Genomic DNA, 14,089 nt, shown 5'->3' with positions numbered 1-14,089 from the left:
CTTGTGGCCTGGATTCAATCCCTGGTAGGGTAAATTAGATCTCATAGACTGTGCAGCACAGCCCAACAAATCAAAGAAAAAATTAAGAAAATCTCTACACAGTATTAAAATTAAATGTTTTAATTTTAAGTATTTTAAAATTTAATTTTAAGTATTAAAATTAAGAAAATCTCTACACAGTATCACTATAGTATTATCTAAGCACAGGAACAAGGAATGAACTGATTTTGCTCTATGTGAAGTTTACAATGGGACCTTAATTTCTGCAATGAAATTATGTTTTATGCATCAATGCAGTGACCCTTCATTCTGTACACACTAGCAACCATAAAGAAAATCAATTTATATGACTACTGCTAAGCTGTGAGAGCTTCTCAAAATAGTTAATGGAATTACTTTTTAATTAAACAGTTTTGTATGCTAAAAAAATTAAGAGAAGAAATAAATTGTAGGAGTTTTGTTAAAATTCAAACTGGGAAGGGAAAAAAATGGTTCAGGAAGCACGAGTACCCTTCAAGGATACATTCTTTGATGATGCATTTCAATAATCTCAGTTTTGGCTTTCATGCTAGAAACTCTAAACATACTCAACCTGGGAAACAAGTCTATCTTATCTCAATAGAAATGGGCAGACAATCTCATCAAACCAGAAAGTCAATCTTATCTAAATAGAAAAATGGAGCCCTGGTGGTCTAGTAGCTAGGACTCCATGTTCCCAATGCAGGGGGCCAGGGTTCAACCCAGATGCAGCAACTAAAGAGTTTTGCATGCCTGCCGCAAAGACTTGGCACAGTCGAAGAAACAACTTAAAAAAAAAAAAAAAAAAAAAGACGTAACAGAAAATTGTTCAGAATAAGATAGTAAACTGTATTTTAACAAATTTAGGTTGTAAAGAGATAAGTAAGTTACAGCAAGTGGTCTAAGCTATGAAAAGAACAAAAGGGCAAGTATGTATTGGCCAACCTAGCTTCTGTTGACAATGAATAAAGACAGCTAAAAACAACCATGCAAAATGCTTCCCCGTCTCATGAGTAGGGTGATTTTCATTCACAGAGCACAGTAAAATTTTGATGAAAAGAGAACATTATTTTAAAGGACAAAAAACTATTACAAATTTTCAAAAGAATCTCAACTCTTCCATTCTAATAGTAGAAAGGGAGCCAAACAGCATAATTATTCATTATTTTCTCTAAGAAACACTGTTTTCTTTGCTTCAAAATAAACTTATATTAGGATCCAAATCAAAATACGCCAAATAATACTTTATGGGGAAAAGGAATTAATAATTATTGAAAACAGGTCAAGTATTAAGTGGAAGGCATCATATACTTTATCTAACAAAAAGTCAAAATGCATAGTTCAGTTCAGTCACTCAGTTGTGTCCAACTCTTTGCGACCCCATGAATTCAGCACATGGCCTCCCTGTCCATCACCAACTCCCGGAGTTCACTCAAACTCACGTCCATTGAGTCGGGGATGCCATCCAGGCATCTCATCCTCTGTTGTCCCCTTCTCCTCCTGTCCCCAAGCCCTCCCAGCATCAGAGTCTTTTCCAATGAGTCAACTCTTCACATGAGGTGGCCAAAGTACTGGAGTTTCATCCTCTACTTAATTTAAAGGGCATTAACTAAGACTTAAGAGAGGTCAAGGCAACTGTCCAAGTAACAGACCCTGAAACCAAACCAAGATCTAACCCAAAGTTCTTCAGAACTCAAGCTTTATTACATGTCATACTGCATATAACACAGTTAACTTTCTTATAAAATAAGGAAGTTATTTCAAACTGACCTAGACAACATTTTCTAAGCAGTTATATTGTAGCACTATTACCCTAGATAATAGCTGGGATAAAAAACAAAGGTACTAAAACGCCCTCTCAGTTCTGATCACCTAAAAGAACTATATATAAACTCAGGGGAAGAAATACAAAGTTTTTCCCATAAAAACTCTTAAATAGCCCATTCTTCCTCTTCTCTCTTTCCCCTTAAAACACCATCCAAAGCCTGGGACATACTCTTACGCGGAAGTAAGGAGGTGCTCAAACAATGATGAGGACAGGTCAAAAAACCACAGGAGCTATCATGAAGGGACTTCCCCCAGCCAAATCCAGAAGAACTTACACATCAAATTAAATGATAGTAATAAACTATAATTCATTGAATAACCAGGAACCCCTTTTTTCCAAAATTATAAAGATAAAAAGATTAAGTGAGGCGAATAAACGCATACATCTATGGAAGAAACGGAAAACCTTTTCCTTACAAAAGAATGCCAACTAAATAAACATAGAAGGAATGGTACATTTGAAAATTAACATCACAGTCACATAGTAATAAATGATATACAAGAACCACCAATAGAAGCTTAAACAAGTGATTTAGATTTTGATAACAAATAGGAACATTACACAATTGTATTTGATCACACGAAATGCTGGGATGGCTGACTCTCAAGCTGGAATCAAGACTGCCTGGATATATATCAACAACTTCAGATATGCACATGATACCATTTTAATAGCAGAAAGTTAAGAGAAACTAAAGAGCCTCTTGATGGAAGGTGAAATAGGAGAGTGAAAAAGATGGCTTAAAACTCAAGATTAAAAAACAAAGATCATGGTATCTGGTCCTATCACTTCATGGCAAACGGATAGGGAAAAAGAGGAAACAGGGTCAGATTTCATTTTCTTGGGCTCAGAAATCACTGCAGACAATGACTGCAGCCACGAAATTAAAAGACTCTTGTTCCTTGGAAGAATAGCTAAGACAAACCTAGACAGTGTGTTAAAAAGCAGAGACATCATTTTGCCGACAAAGATCTGAATGGCCCAAGCTGTGGTTTTTCCAGTAGTCATGTATGGATATGAGAGCTGGACCATAAAGAAGGCTGAGTACCAAAGAATTGATGTTTTCAAACTGTGGTGCTGGAGAAGGCTCTTGAGAGTCCGCTGGACTGCAAGGAGATCCAACCTAAAGGAAATCAACCCTGAATATTCACTAGAAGGAATAGTGCTGAAGCTGAAACTCCAATACTTTGGCCACCTTATACGAAGAACAAACTCACTAGAAATGAACATGACAGTGGGAAAGATTGAGGGCAATGGGAGAAGGGGGCGACAGAGGATGAGATGGCTGGATGGCATCACTGACTTGAAAATACACAAGTCTGAGCAAACTCAAGGAGACAGCGAAGGACAGAGAATCCTGGCATGCTTTCAGGGGGTTGCAAACAGTCGGAAACGACTCAGCAACTGAACAACAACACTGTATCTGGCCACAAATTACTTATTAATTTCAAAGACAGAAGTAAGGATCATAGTTAACAAATTCTTTTCTATGGTGTCACTACTGAAAAAGTATACAGTAAATTTAATCATGAGGAAAATATCTCAAATTGAGAGACATTATAAAAAACATATGGCCTGAATCCATCCAAATGTCAATGATGACCCCAAGGGAAAAAAAAAGGAAAAGTTAAGGAACTCTTCCAGATTTTAAAATGACATCAGAACTAAATATAATGCATGATTAAGGGCTAATCGGGGGGGGGGGGGGAGGGGAGGATGGCACAGGAGAGAGGTTAAACTAAAAAGAACATAACTGGGACAGACGATAACAGCTGAGTTGAACTACAGATTAGATAATGGTATTTTATCAATGTTATATTTCCTATGGGCTTACATGAGAGGATGTCCTTGTCCTTAGGAAATGTATGCCTAAATACTTCAGAGTTATAAAAAATGAATCTCAACTGTGTAAATGATGTTTCTGGGAATAAATCTGAATGCACTCATGTGCACACACAACACACACTGAGTGCAAAGTTGGGGGTGGGTGAGAGGGTGAGGAATCACACAAAATATAAAGCAAATTGGGCAAAAGAGAAACTGTAAGTGAATCTATGTAAAAGGATATATGGAGTTCTTTGGGCTACTTCTAAAAATTCCATAAATCTGAAATTACTCAATATAAAAAAAAACAAGAAGTTTATATAAAATTTCATAAAGCTGTGTGTGAAAATGGTTTGAGAGCTACAGGAAGCCTTCTGAGCACCTAGCATTATACTAGGGTGTCAAAACCACCACGCTGCCGCTCCTTCTCTTACCTTTCTAACAGATTGTGGATCGCTTTGAAGAGCAGCGTCCGACATTCATAGGAAAGGCCATTTTCCCAGAGTCCTTCTTCCACAACTGAAAACAAAACAAAACAAAGCAAAACAAAAAAATGAACCAGTAAGCAGGGCATCCAAATAAAAATAAAAGAAACTTTAAAAATATTTTTCTAAAGCAAAGTTAATAAGTTAATTTAAGTAGATGAACTTACACTGAAACAGAAAATAAGTTTGATCCTTGCTCAAAGTCATAAAATACTTATGTACAGAGGGAATAATGCCTCAATTTTAAAGTTACTGAAATATGGGCATGGCACATCCCCCTCACACAAAGGTCTTACCAACCTGCCTCTGCAAAGTCTGAAACCATCCAAAAATCTCAAATTACTGTTTCTACCTAATAGTGTCACGAACATTAATTATATTAAGGTTCTACTTAAAGTAACAAAATGCACAGATTAATACAAAGGTAATCGTGTATTTTCAGAGAGAAAACCAAAAAAGAAAATCCAAAAAAAAGGGGGACATTACACAAATTTCTCTAAATGTTTTGAAAGCAGTTATCTGAATAGGATTTTTAAAACATGGTTTTAGGGAGAACGTCAAAAAATTAAACCTTAATATAACATCAAATTCATTTCCTGAACTCATAATTTCATTAATGTTAACATTTGGTGAAGTTTTAATATTTGTTTACCATTTGCCTATGAAATATGCTGCAGCATCACTTAAAAGAGCCGCAAGGAACTTTAACACCAGAGAACTCAACAGACCAACAATATACCTCCTGCATTCCTAACATTCTTTTCATATGTAAAAACTATAAAATGCCTGAGAGAAGATAGCTAATTTTCTTCTAAATTATATTAGTTCATTTCAACACAGCAAAATATTCAAAGGATGCAGGCAACATTTGCAGATGAAAATTTTCCTCTCCCTTTTTAACATGCTGTCTTGACAAAAGTACTCACCAGAGAAAATTGTAACAGAGAATTAAAACACGTTAAATCCAAAATGCACTTTCATGCATCTACCGTACCAACTAACTTTCAAATTGCATCTCCTCATTCTCCAATTAGAATCTGAAAAAGCATACTTACATTTAGGGGTTTTCTCTATAGGACTTCCTTTAAAAATGATAAAACTGGATAAATATTTCTTTTCTTGGGATGTCAGATAATTTTGTTATCTTCCTATGTGGCTAATCATGACCTACCAAATTTTTCCAAATTAACCTCTGTCAAGAGACTTTTATATTATTTGTAACTAGATAAACAGAAATAAAAGTACAGCAAATAAACATTCCTGCTAGCAACAGACTATCTCTGCTCAGGACAAAACATCCAAATGTTTTCCACAGTCCTGTATAGGCATCATCAATCTCTACTTTCACACATTTATCTTTGGGGTTGAGCTTTTCTGAGTGAGAAAGCAAGCTAATATATTTCAATGAAAGGAACATCCCATATTAATTTGCTCTTATTTCCTAACATAAGCTAAAAATTCCTAAAACTTAATAACAAAGCCCAGCTCTTCTGAATTACTCTTCAAAGCAGTCACTGGTTTCAGCGTTTTCTATATATTAGTCTTTTGTGCCATAAAGAGTGTTGATGATGCAGTATTTATGAAAAAGTATCCCATTCGTCTTTCCAAGGTTTTCTTCCAAGTTGGTAGCACCTATTCTGCACGTTAAAAACACAGGAACTTTTATAATTAAAACCTTCACACATACTTCAGTGTAGAATAATAGGCCTCAAATAAATTCCAACACCAAATTATCAACAGTGTCATTTGCTTCAACCACACTGCTTTCTTTTTTCCTTGATATATTTTTGAAGCATACCCCACTCCAAAGTACCTCAGTATATACAAAATTTGAATCTAAACAAGGTCTATCAGTTGCCTGTCAAGTTGTATCTCTTAAGACTCCTTAATCTCAACATCTCATCTCCTTTTTTCAAACATGGCATTTATTTATTGAAGAAACCAGGTTAGTTGTTTTATAGAATACCTTGCATTCACATCTGATTGTTTCCTCATGATATTCTTTAATGTTGGCACTACTTTGATCTTAACAGAAGATGTCAAAGGAAAGCTCTCAGACAAGCAGAGCTCTATTTCTTCCTCAAAAGATCCTCAAATACTTTGTTAACTGAAATGTGGAAGGGTTATAGCTGTCTGGTCATGCACTGTGCATTACTAAACAAGTTTTAGCATGCACAGGTAATGCCAACTACATCACTGTCCTATAATACCATTATGATCTTATCCTGATTTCAAGAATTTTTAAAATAGGCCTTAGAAATTCTTCTTTGAAAAAAATCTTAAAAGAGCAATTACAACACACCTACACCTAACATCATACTGTTAACACACTGAATATTTCTCCTAATATCAAAAACAAAGCAAGGCTGTCAGCTCTGATCAGTCTTATTCCACTTTACAGTGGAGGTCTCAGCCAGTACAAGAAAGTAAGTACCAGGCATACTAACTGGAATAGAAGAAATGATCTTTATACAGATGACATGACTATTAGAAAATCCTAGAGGATCAACAAAGAAGAGCTACAAGAACCAGAACTGAGTTTAAGTTAGTTAAGGTCAACAGACACAAAATAATCATATTTCTATACAATACAATGAATAATTAGAAATTTTTAACAATTTGAGTACTATTTACAATAGCACCAAAGCCCATGAAATTCTTAGGCATAAATCTTATAATTGGGAGACTAACACTACCTAACTTCCAGGTTAACTATAAAGCTAGAATAAACAAGACAATATGGTACTACAGAGAGGACAGATATACAGATCAACAGAACAGAAAACAAAGTCCAGATATAGACCCACAAATATACAGTCAACTGATTTTCAACACAGCTTGCAAAGGTAGTTCTGTGGAGAAAACAGTCTTCAACAGATGATGCTAGGATTAATGAATATCCCTATGCAAAAAAAATTGAGCCTCAAACCCTACCTCATACCATATAGAAAATCCTCAAAATGGATCATAAAACAAAATGCAAAACCTAAAACTATAAAACTGTGAAAATATAGGAGAAACCTTTTATAAGTTTAGGTTAATCAAAGACTTCAAAGCTGACACCAAAAGCATGATTCATAAATAAAAATTGTTAAACAGAGCTTCATAATAATAACTTAGCTCTTTAAAAAGCACAGAAAGTCATAGTAAGCTATAGGAAAGATAAGCCACAGATGGAGGGAAAACAATTACAAATCACATATCTGTCAAGGACATGTACTCAGAAAATGCTGTTCTTGAAAAAAAAATCTCAAAACAACACAATTTTTAAAAAAAAATTTTTAGAGAATGGAGAAAAATTTGGACACTTCACCAAAAAGATATGGCAAATAAAAACATGAAAATATGCTCAAAATATCATTGGTCATTAAGGAAATGCAAATTAAAATCACAGTAAGATATCACCCATTAGAACGGCTTGAAAGAAAAACTGAAAATCCTAAGTGCTAGTGAGCACATAGGTAACTGCTGCTAAGTCGCTTCAGTCGTGTCCAACTCTGTGCGACCCCATAGATGGCAGCCCACCAGGCTTCCCCATCCCTGGGATTCTCCAGGCAAGAACACTGGAGTGGGTTTCCATACTGCCCTATACTGCTAATGGAAATGCAATTATTAGTAAAGTCACTTTGGAAAAGCTGACTGGCGATTTTTCAAGTTAAACATACGCTTTATATACAGCTTAGCAATATCCCTCCAAAGTATATATTCAAGTGGAATAAGAACTTAGGTTCACATGAAAAACTGTAGCAGATTTTTTTTGCCCTCATAGTTAACAAAAACTAGAAACTACCCAAATGTCTCTCAACTGGGGAATGGTCAAACAGTGGAAAATCCATACGCCGAGCATTCAGAAATAAAATGAACTACTGATACAGCTAAAACATGAACGAATATCATTAAAGTGTTAGCCGCCCAGTCGTGTCTGACTCTTTGTGACCCCATGGACTATAGCCCACCAGGCTCTTCTGTCCATGGAATTCTTCAGGCAAGAATACTGGAGTGGGTTGCCATTTCCTACTCCAACTGATACACCTAAAACATGAATGAATGTTATTAGGCTAAATGGAGAAAGTCACACTTACAAGGCCACCTGCCTTATGATTTCACTGTATGACATTCTTGCAAAGGCAAACTTGAGGTAACGTGAACTGCTCGGTGGTTTCCAGGGATGGGGGTGGTGGGAGGAGGGCTCACAACATAAGGGCATAAGAAAGCGGGGCAAGGGGCATGGAGGTTGGGTTGGGGGTGCTTCTGGAATATGCTTATATTGATTTTTTAAATTATTTTTTTAAATTTTACTTTACAATACAGTATTGGTCTTGCCATACATTGACATGAATCCACCACGGGTGTACATGAGTTGATTTTTAAAATACATTTTTAGTGTTGAAAATGAGAACAGAGTGTGAATTAAAAGAACTCCTACTCTAAATATATATTCTAAACATAATTTTTATTCAAAGGATTTTGTCTATTTGATTAACCTAAATTATTAAAAGCAAAAAACAGTTGTAAACAAAAAGAGACCACAGACCCAACCACAGTGGTCCTCCCAAACAACATAATATACTATTATTTATAGTATGTACTCTATGTTAATCACTATAAATAATACAGAGAGAGAGTCTCTTTCCTGCCTCAGTCCATAAAGACTCTGCCTGCAATGCAGGGGACTTGGGTTTGATTCCTGGGTCGTTTAGATCCTCTAGAAAAGGAAATGGCAACCCACTCCAGTATTCTTACCTGGAGAATCCCATGGACAAAGGAGCCTGGCCGGCTACAGTCCATGGGGAATCAAGAGACAGACACAACTTAGCAACTAATCCACCATCATACCAAGAGAAGAAAATAATTCAGAAAGATGCTTTGCTTTTTAAATATTAAAAATTTGAAAAAGTATCTTTATTAATATTATTAATTAATTAAATTCTCATGTCTCCCTCATACAGTATAACGAAGTTCAGGAACCAATGTAATAAAACAACAGGGAAGAAAGCAGTAACATGAAGTAAAACAGATCCCTCCACATTAAGCTCTTGTTTAAGAAAAGTATACTAAAGCTGAAACAATAATAGAAAATTATGAATTATCCTATAAGTTAACCAGTAAATTTTTAAGTACAAGTCAGCAGAGGTAATTAAAAAGGATACAGTGTTTGAACTTCATATAAACATTTAAGTTTCGTAAGTCATATGATTTATTACAGATTTCAAAGCAGCCAATAATTTACTGGAAGTCAACAACTGTGATCAAAGATTAACCACGGAAATAAAAACCATCAATATAAGCTATGGATTTAAGGATAACGCATTAATATGCTAACCCTCTTAATTTACTATTTATATATACCCAATAAACTTGTAGAAAGGAACATTAAGTCAGAACATACTTTATTTCTATCAATTTCACATACAGAATTCTCAGAAATACAAGGGTGATGTACATTTGATGTATATTTCAATCAATCTCTAAAATTCCAAAAGAAGCAAAATCTAGAATGACATTTTTGGAGTCTGGTAATAGATATTTGGCCAATAATCACTGGCCAACTGTTCTTGGCTATAAATCAGGAATGCTCTCAAAAATCAAACAGACTTTGAAAACCACTGTGAGGCAAAATTACTTTAAATACTTTTCAAATCTGCTATTGAACGCTGAAAGTCTTTTCTTTTAAAACACTAATAATAGGAAAGCAAAATAACTTAAACAGTCAAGGTTAGTTTTCTATTCAGAAAACAATCTTTCTCATTTAATGAGGCTTCATGTACCAAGTCTGAACCAAGCACTACATCACTACATACAAATGTAGGGGAAGGGGTTCCTCTTTTCACAACACTTTGAGACAGAGTAAAAGGACACATAGCATTCATTTTTCTCACTCAATACCTGACTTCTTCCCATCACTGCAAATTGCTTATTTCATGAACTCTGGTTGGGAACAAAGATGGTCAGTCACCCCTAAAAGGAGATGAAAATGCTGATTCTTCTACAAGTGGGACAAGGATCCATAAGCTAAATGCTAGATGCTCCTACATCATAATTTTGACCCTAGATTTTGGGACACAAAAGGGAGTGGATAGAGAGAACTTTCTGTCAGCACTAAAAACAGAGGCTGCAAGATTAAGTTTCCTGAGGTACTGCAGCATCAAGGGCTTGGTGGTGATAACACAGTTTTCTCAGACCACATCTGCAGTACTGATCCTAAAAGACAATACTCAGTATTCTCTTATCCAACTCCTCTTCTTAGTTTGCAGCTAAAAACACTGATCAATACACTTTATTCTAATCTCCATTTGAGAAAACTAAGGCTTAAAAAATAAACTTCCTGATGGTCACATAATAAATTCAAAAATCTGGAGTTAAATGTTACCTATACTCAACAGGACTTCCCTGGTGGCTCAGACGGTAAAGCGTCTGCCTACAGTGCAGGAGACCCGGATTCAATCCCTGGGTCGGGAAGATCTGGAGAAGGAAATGGCACCCCACGATAAAGTCAAAGAAAATCATAGAACAGATTTTTTTAAACTAATATATCTGACACACCCTTTGCCCAAGGTAACATTTAAACCAATACTTCATTTACTTTATATTGTGATTTTCCAAACAGTATTCTTTTTTTGAGGGGGGGAGGGGCTGGCAGATGGAGGAGTTAAAAAGTAGCTAGTCTAGGTTAAGATGCTATAAATGACATGAGGTGCATTTACTACTTAATTCTCTATCTCCCTTCCAATTGGACTGAGAAGAAAAGCCAACTGCCAAGAAGTTTTTACAAGAAGGTAGGCAGATGCTAGGCCCTCTCCTTAAGAAACCTACAATCTCCCCAGGGCACACTGTCTTCATCTTAAAAAAAAAAAAAAGAAAGCCTTTCTAATTATTTTGATCTTTCAAGTTTCAACTTAAAATGATTATTAACTTTAACTCCTTAAGAATATAAATTATCAAGAAGACTGTCTCTATAGAATACACTTACTGTATATAATGGAAATTTTTTTCTAAAACTTTGTTAATAGTCTCAGGAAATAAAAGCAACAAAAGAAGTAAAATGAATGCACCAAAAATGACTGGCAAAACTCAGCCAAAATAAATTCCTAAATTAAAACACACTCTTGATATTTCGTGGTCGATTAAAGCCAGACTGAACTGAAAAATAAAATTAAGTACAACCATAACTGCCTACTTACAAAGAAAAACAATTTTGGCACTAAAGTTATCTAACTTAAATTGCAAAAGCTATAATCAGAATTTGTTCAAATGGCTGTTATTTAACCTTTTTTAATATAGTAATCCTCATAATCAAATATTTAAACTGTAAAACTATTATATAAATGTTTTCTTTTAGTGGAGAGACAGTGTTTTAGAAGCGAAAACTTAAATAGCAGGAATTACTGCTTAGCTCACAAATAATTTTTTTAAATCATCACAAATTGTACTACAAATTCTTTCAATTTTGCTAAACATGGTTCCTTGCAGAATTAATAAGCTTCTTTGAAAGAAAAATCATATAAAACGTTCAGGGGGAAAAAAAAGTCAATATGGCAAAATATCAAAGCAGCATATACTTCAATGATTTTGTGTTTCCCAGCAGAGATCATGGAAAGATATCTCTTCCAATTCGACAAATGAAACTGACATACTTTACTTGAAGGGGGAAAAAAGGGAGGAGGGAGAATGAAATAGGGTAAGGGAGGAGCATGAAAATTGTGAAACCTTCAAGAAATTCAAGCTCATGCTTTTAGAATTCAGGTCACCCTGCCTTACACAGTTTAAAAGTAGAATTACTTTCAAAGAATACATATTTCCTCAGAGCTATGATACATATTTCCTTTTAATGTATCATATTGCAGCAACAGCTGAAATGAACGTCTAGACATCAAAAACACTTCTTACTCCCACCTACTGCTTTTTTACCTCAGGCATCAAAACTAATGAAACCTATTATCCAGAACACTGAGTTCAGTAACCACATTGGCCACTGCAAATACTGGAGGGGGAGGGGCACTTTCCAGGGATGGCACTCCCGATTCAGCCATTAAAATTACTGAAAATCAAATTGTGCACCAAACTCCAGAAATACAAACAGATTAAAGCAAGGCACATGAAACAAGAAGATTATTTCCCAGTTAGATTTCAGAGGCAAAATGATAAAGACAATGCAGCTCTGAATCCAGGATTTATAATTTTCCCACCGCCTTTGTGGTCAAACCTTTATCTGCAATATGTAAAGCCCGCTAGGATTTTTGTTTTTTTCTTTTTTTAAATTAAATCTACTACCTAGGAATTATACTTAGCAAACATAATAACATTTATCAATTTATCATTTATCCATTTAATTATAATGGTTGCAATAAAGATTTTCAAGATAAATATATGGAGATTTTTTTTGAAGTATCTGCTGTTTCTTTTTCTAAATTGAGGTATAGCTGATTTACAGTGTCTTCTTAAAATTGACATAAAAAAACTGAGTAACAAAGTAGCATAATGCTACATTAATTCTGAAATATAGCACAATACCCATAAAAAATCCAATTACATACAACACTATTGATTGATCACAGTTATGCTGCCATCGATTGCCTTGTAAAATCTATATTTGAAGTCAATAATAACTAAATGGACTGACTTATTACTTATATAAAATTCAACCCACCTAGAGCTCTGATTTCCCTGAATTGTTCATGGATGTCGAATACTTGCTATCACTTAACAAATCTATGCTGAAATGGATTTTAACTTTCCCAATGTCAATTAATCAATCAAATAAGAATTTGAGATATAAGGTATATATCAAAATGCTCCATTTGTTTCGACCTATTTGCCACTTTACATGATGACGAACATTGACAATATTCATCAGACAGAAGCACAGCTGTAATTCAAAATTTTAACAGTATAATGTCTAACGAAGGAATCTCTAACAGCATGAGTTCTCTGCCAGTTGCAGGATAACCAGAATTTTAATGACGGTTTCTACACACCACTGAAGCAGTTGAGACATGACCTAAGTTAGCATTTCAATGGATCACAGGATTCCATGTAAAGCCACTAAACTTTAAATTGAACTAAATTTCTAGATAAATTGAATAAGACCTTCAAAAGACAGCTGCTACAGAAAACAGGCTGCCGTGCTACTTTAATAGCTACACAATGAAAAAAAGTCTTGCACGATGGCTGTTACTGACTTCGAAGAACTAAACTTGCCCCCATTTTTTACTCCTTTCAAAGATTTTTAAGCAATTAATAATTTTTATACTTTCAAGCTATTAATATTCTCTTAATTTTATAATGCACATAAACAAACAAAGGCCTAGAGGCACAGCCACTGAAATTAACAATTATCTTTGGTGCTAGAATAATTATTATCTTTTTCACCTCTTTGTGTATGTTAGCGATTTTCTTTAATGAACATGTTACTTTTAAAAAGAGACATCATATCTGAAATAGATTTTTTAAATGTCTACTGTTGTTTATTAAAGAGCCGTATATTAAAAAAAAGAAAAACACTACATGCTCATAAATTACAAGAATGGTAACATCCTCAGGACAGGAAACACCACAAGATAAATTAAATTTTGAAAAAGGAAAACCAGACATATGATTCAGTTAGAATATATATTTAAATCCATCAATACTGCAAAACGAACATTTTATAAACTTTCTCTAAGACAATGACTTTAATCAAGATGACTCAACTATTGATTTCAACATTGGCAAAACTGAGCAGTTAAAATTAAAAATATTTCCTTCCACTCTTCAGAAACAACCTGATTTGAAACACAAACACACACACACACACACACCCCCACTAGACGGCACGAGCGCGCGCGCGCACACACCCACACACCCACACCAGACTGCTACTAAAATTTTAACAGAGCAAGTCTCCAAATTGCCTTTTACACTAATGCTCAAACAGTTGTCTGTCACTGCTATTACA

The 14,089-nt window shown here is 34.8% G+C and overlaps 1 protein-coding gene across 4 annotated transcripts in view; it reads right to left on the bottom strand.

Annotated features, from left to right (window-relative positions):
- The window catches only part of MED13L (mediator complex subunit 13L), a 282,763-nt gene that overhangs the window by 133,474 nt on the left and 135,200 nt on the right, over positions 1-14,089 (bottom strand). For 3 of the 4 annotated variants that reach the window (XM_052654564.1, XM_052654566.1, XM_052654565.1), the window contains exon 3: positions 4,105-4,189. The exons of the other annotated variant lie outside the window; for it this stretch is intronic. In XM_052654564.1, coding sequence (XP_052510524.1) covers positions 4,105-4,189 — 85 coding nt within the window. The remainder of the gene's footprint in view (positions 1-4,104; positions 4,190-14,089) is intronic. 4 annotated transcript variants of the gene reach the window in all.

The sequence above is a fragment of the Budorcas taxicolor genome, chromosome 17 (genome assembly GCF_023091745.1).
Source record: "Budorcas taxicolor isolate Tak-1 chromosome 17, Takin1.1, whole genome shotgun sequence".
Taxonomy (NCBI): domain Eukaryota; kingdom Metazoa; phylum Chordata; class Mammalia; order Artiodactyla; family Bovidae; genus Budorcas; species Budorcas taxicolor.
This window is presented reverse-complemented; position numbering and strand designations above follow the sequence as displayed.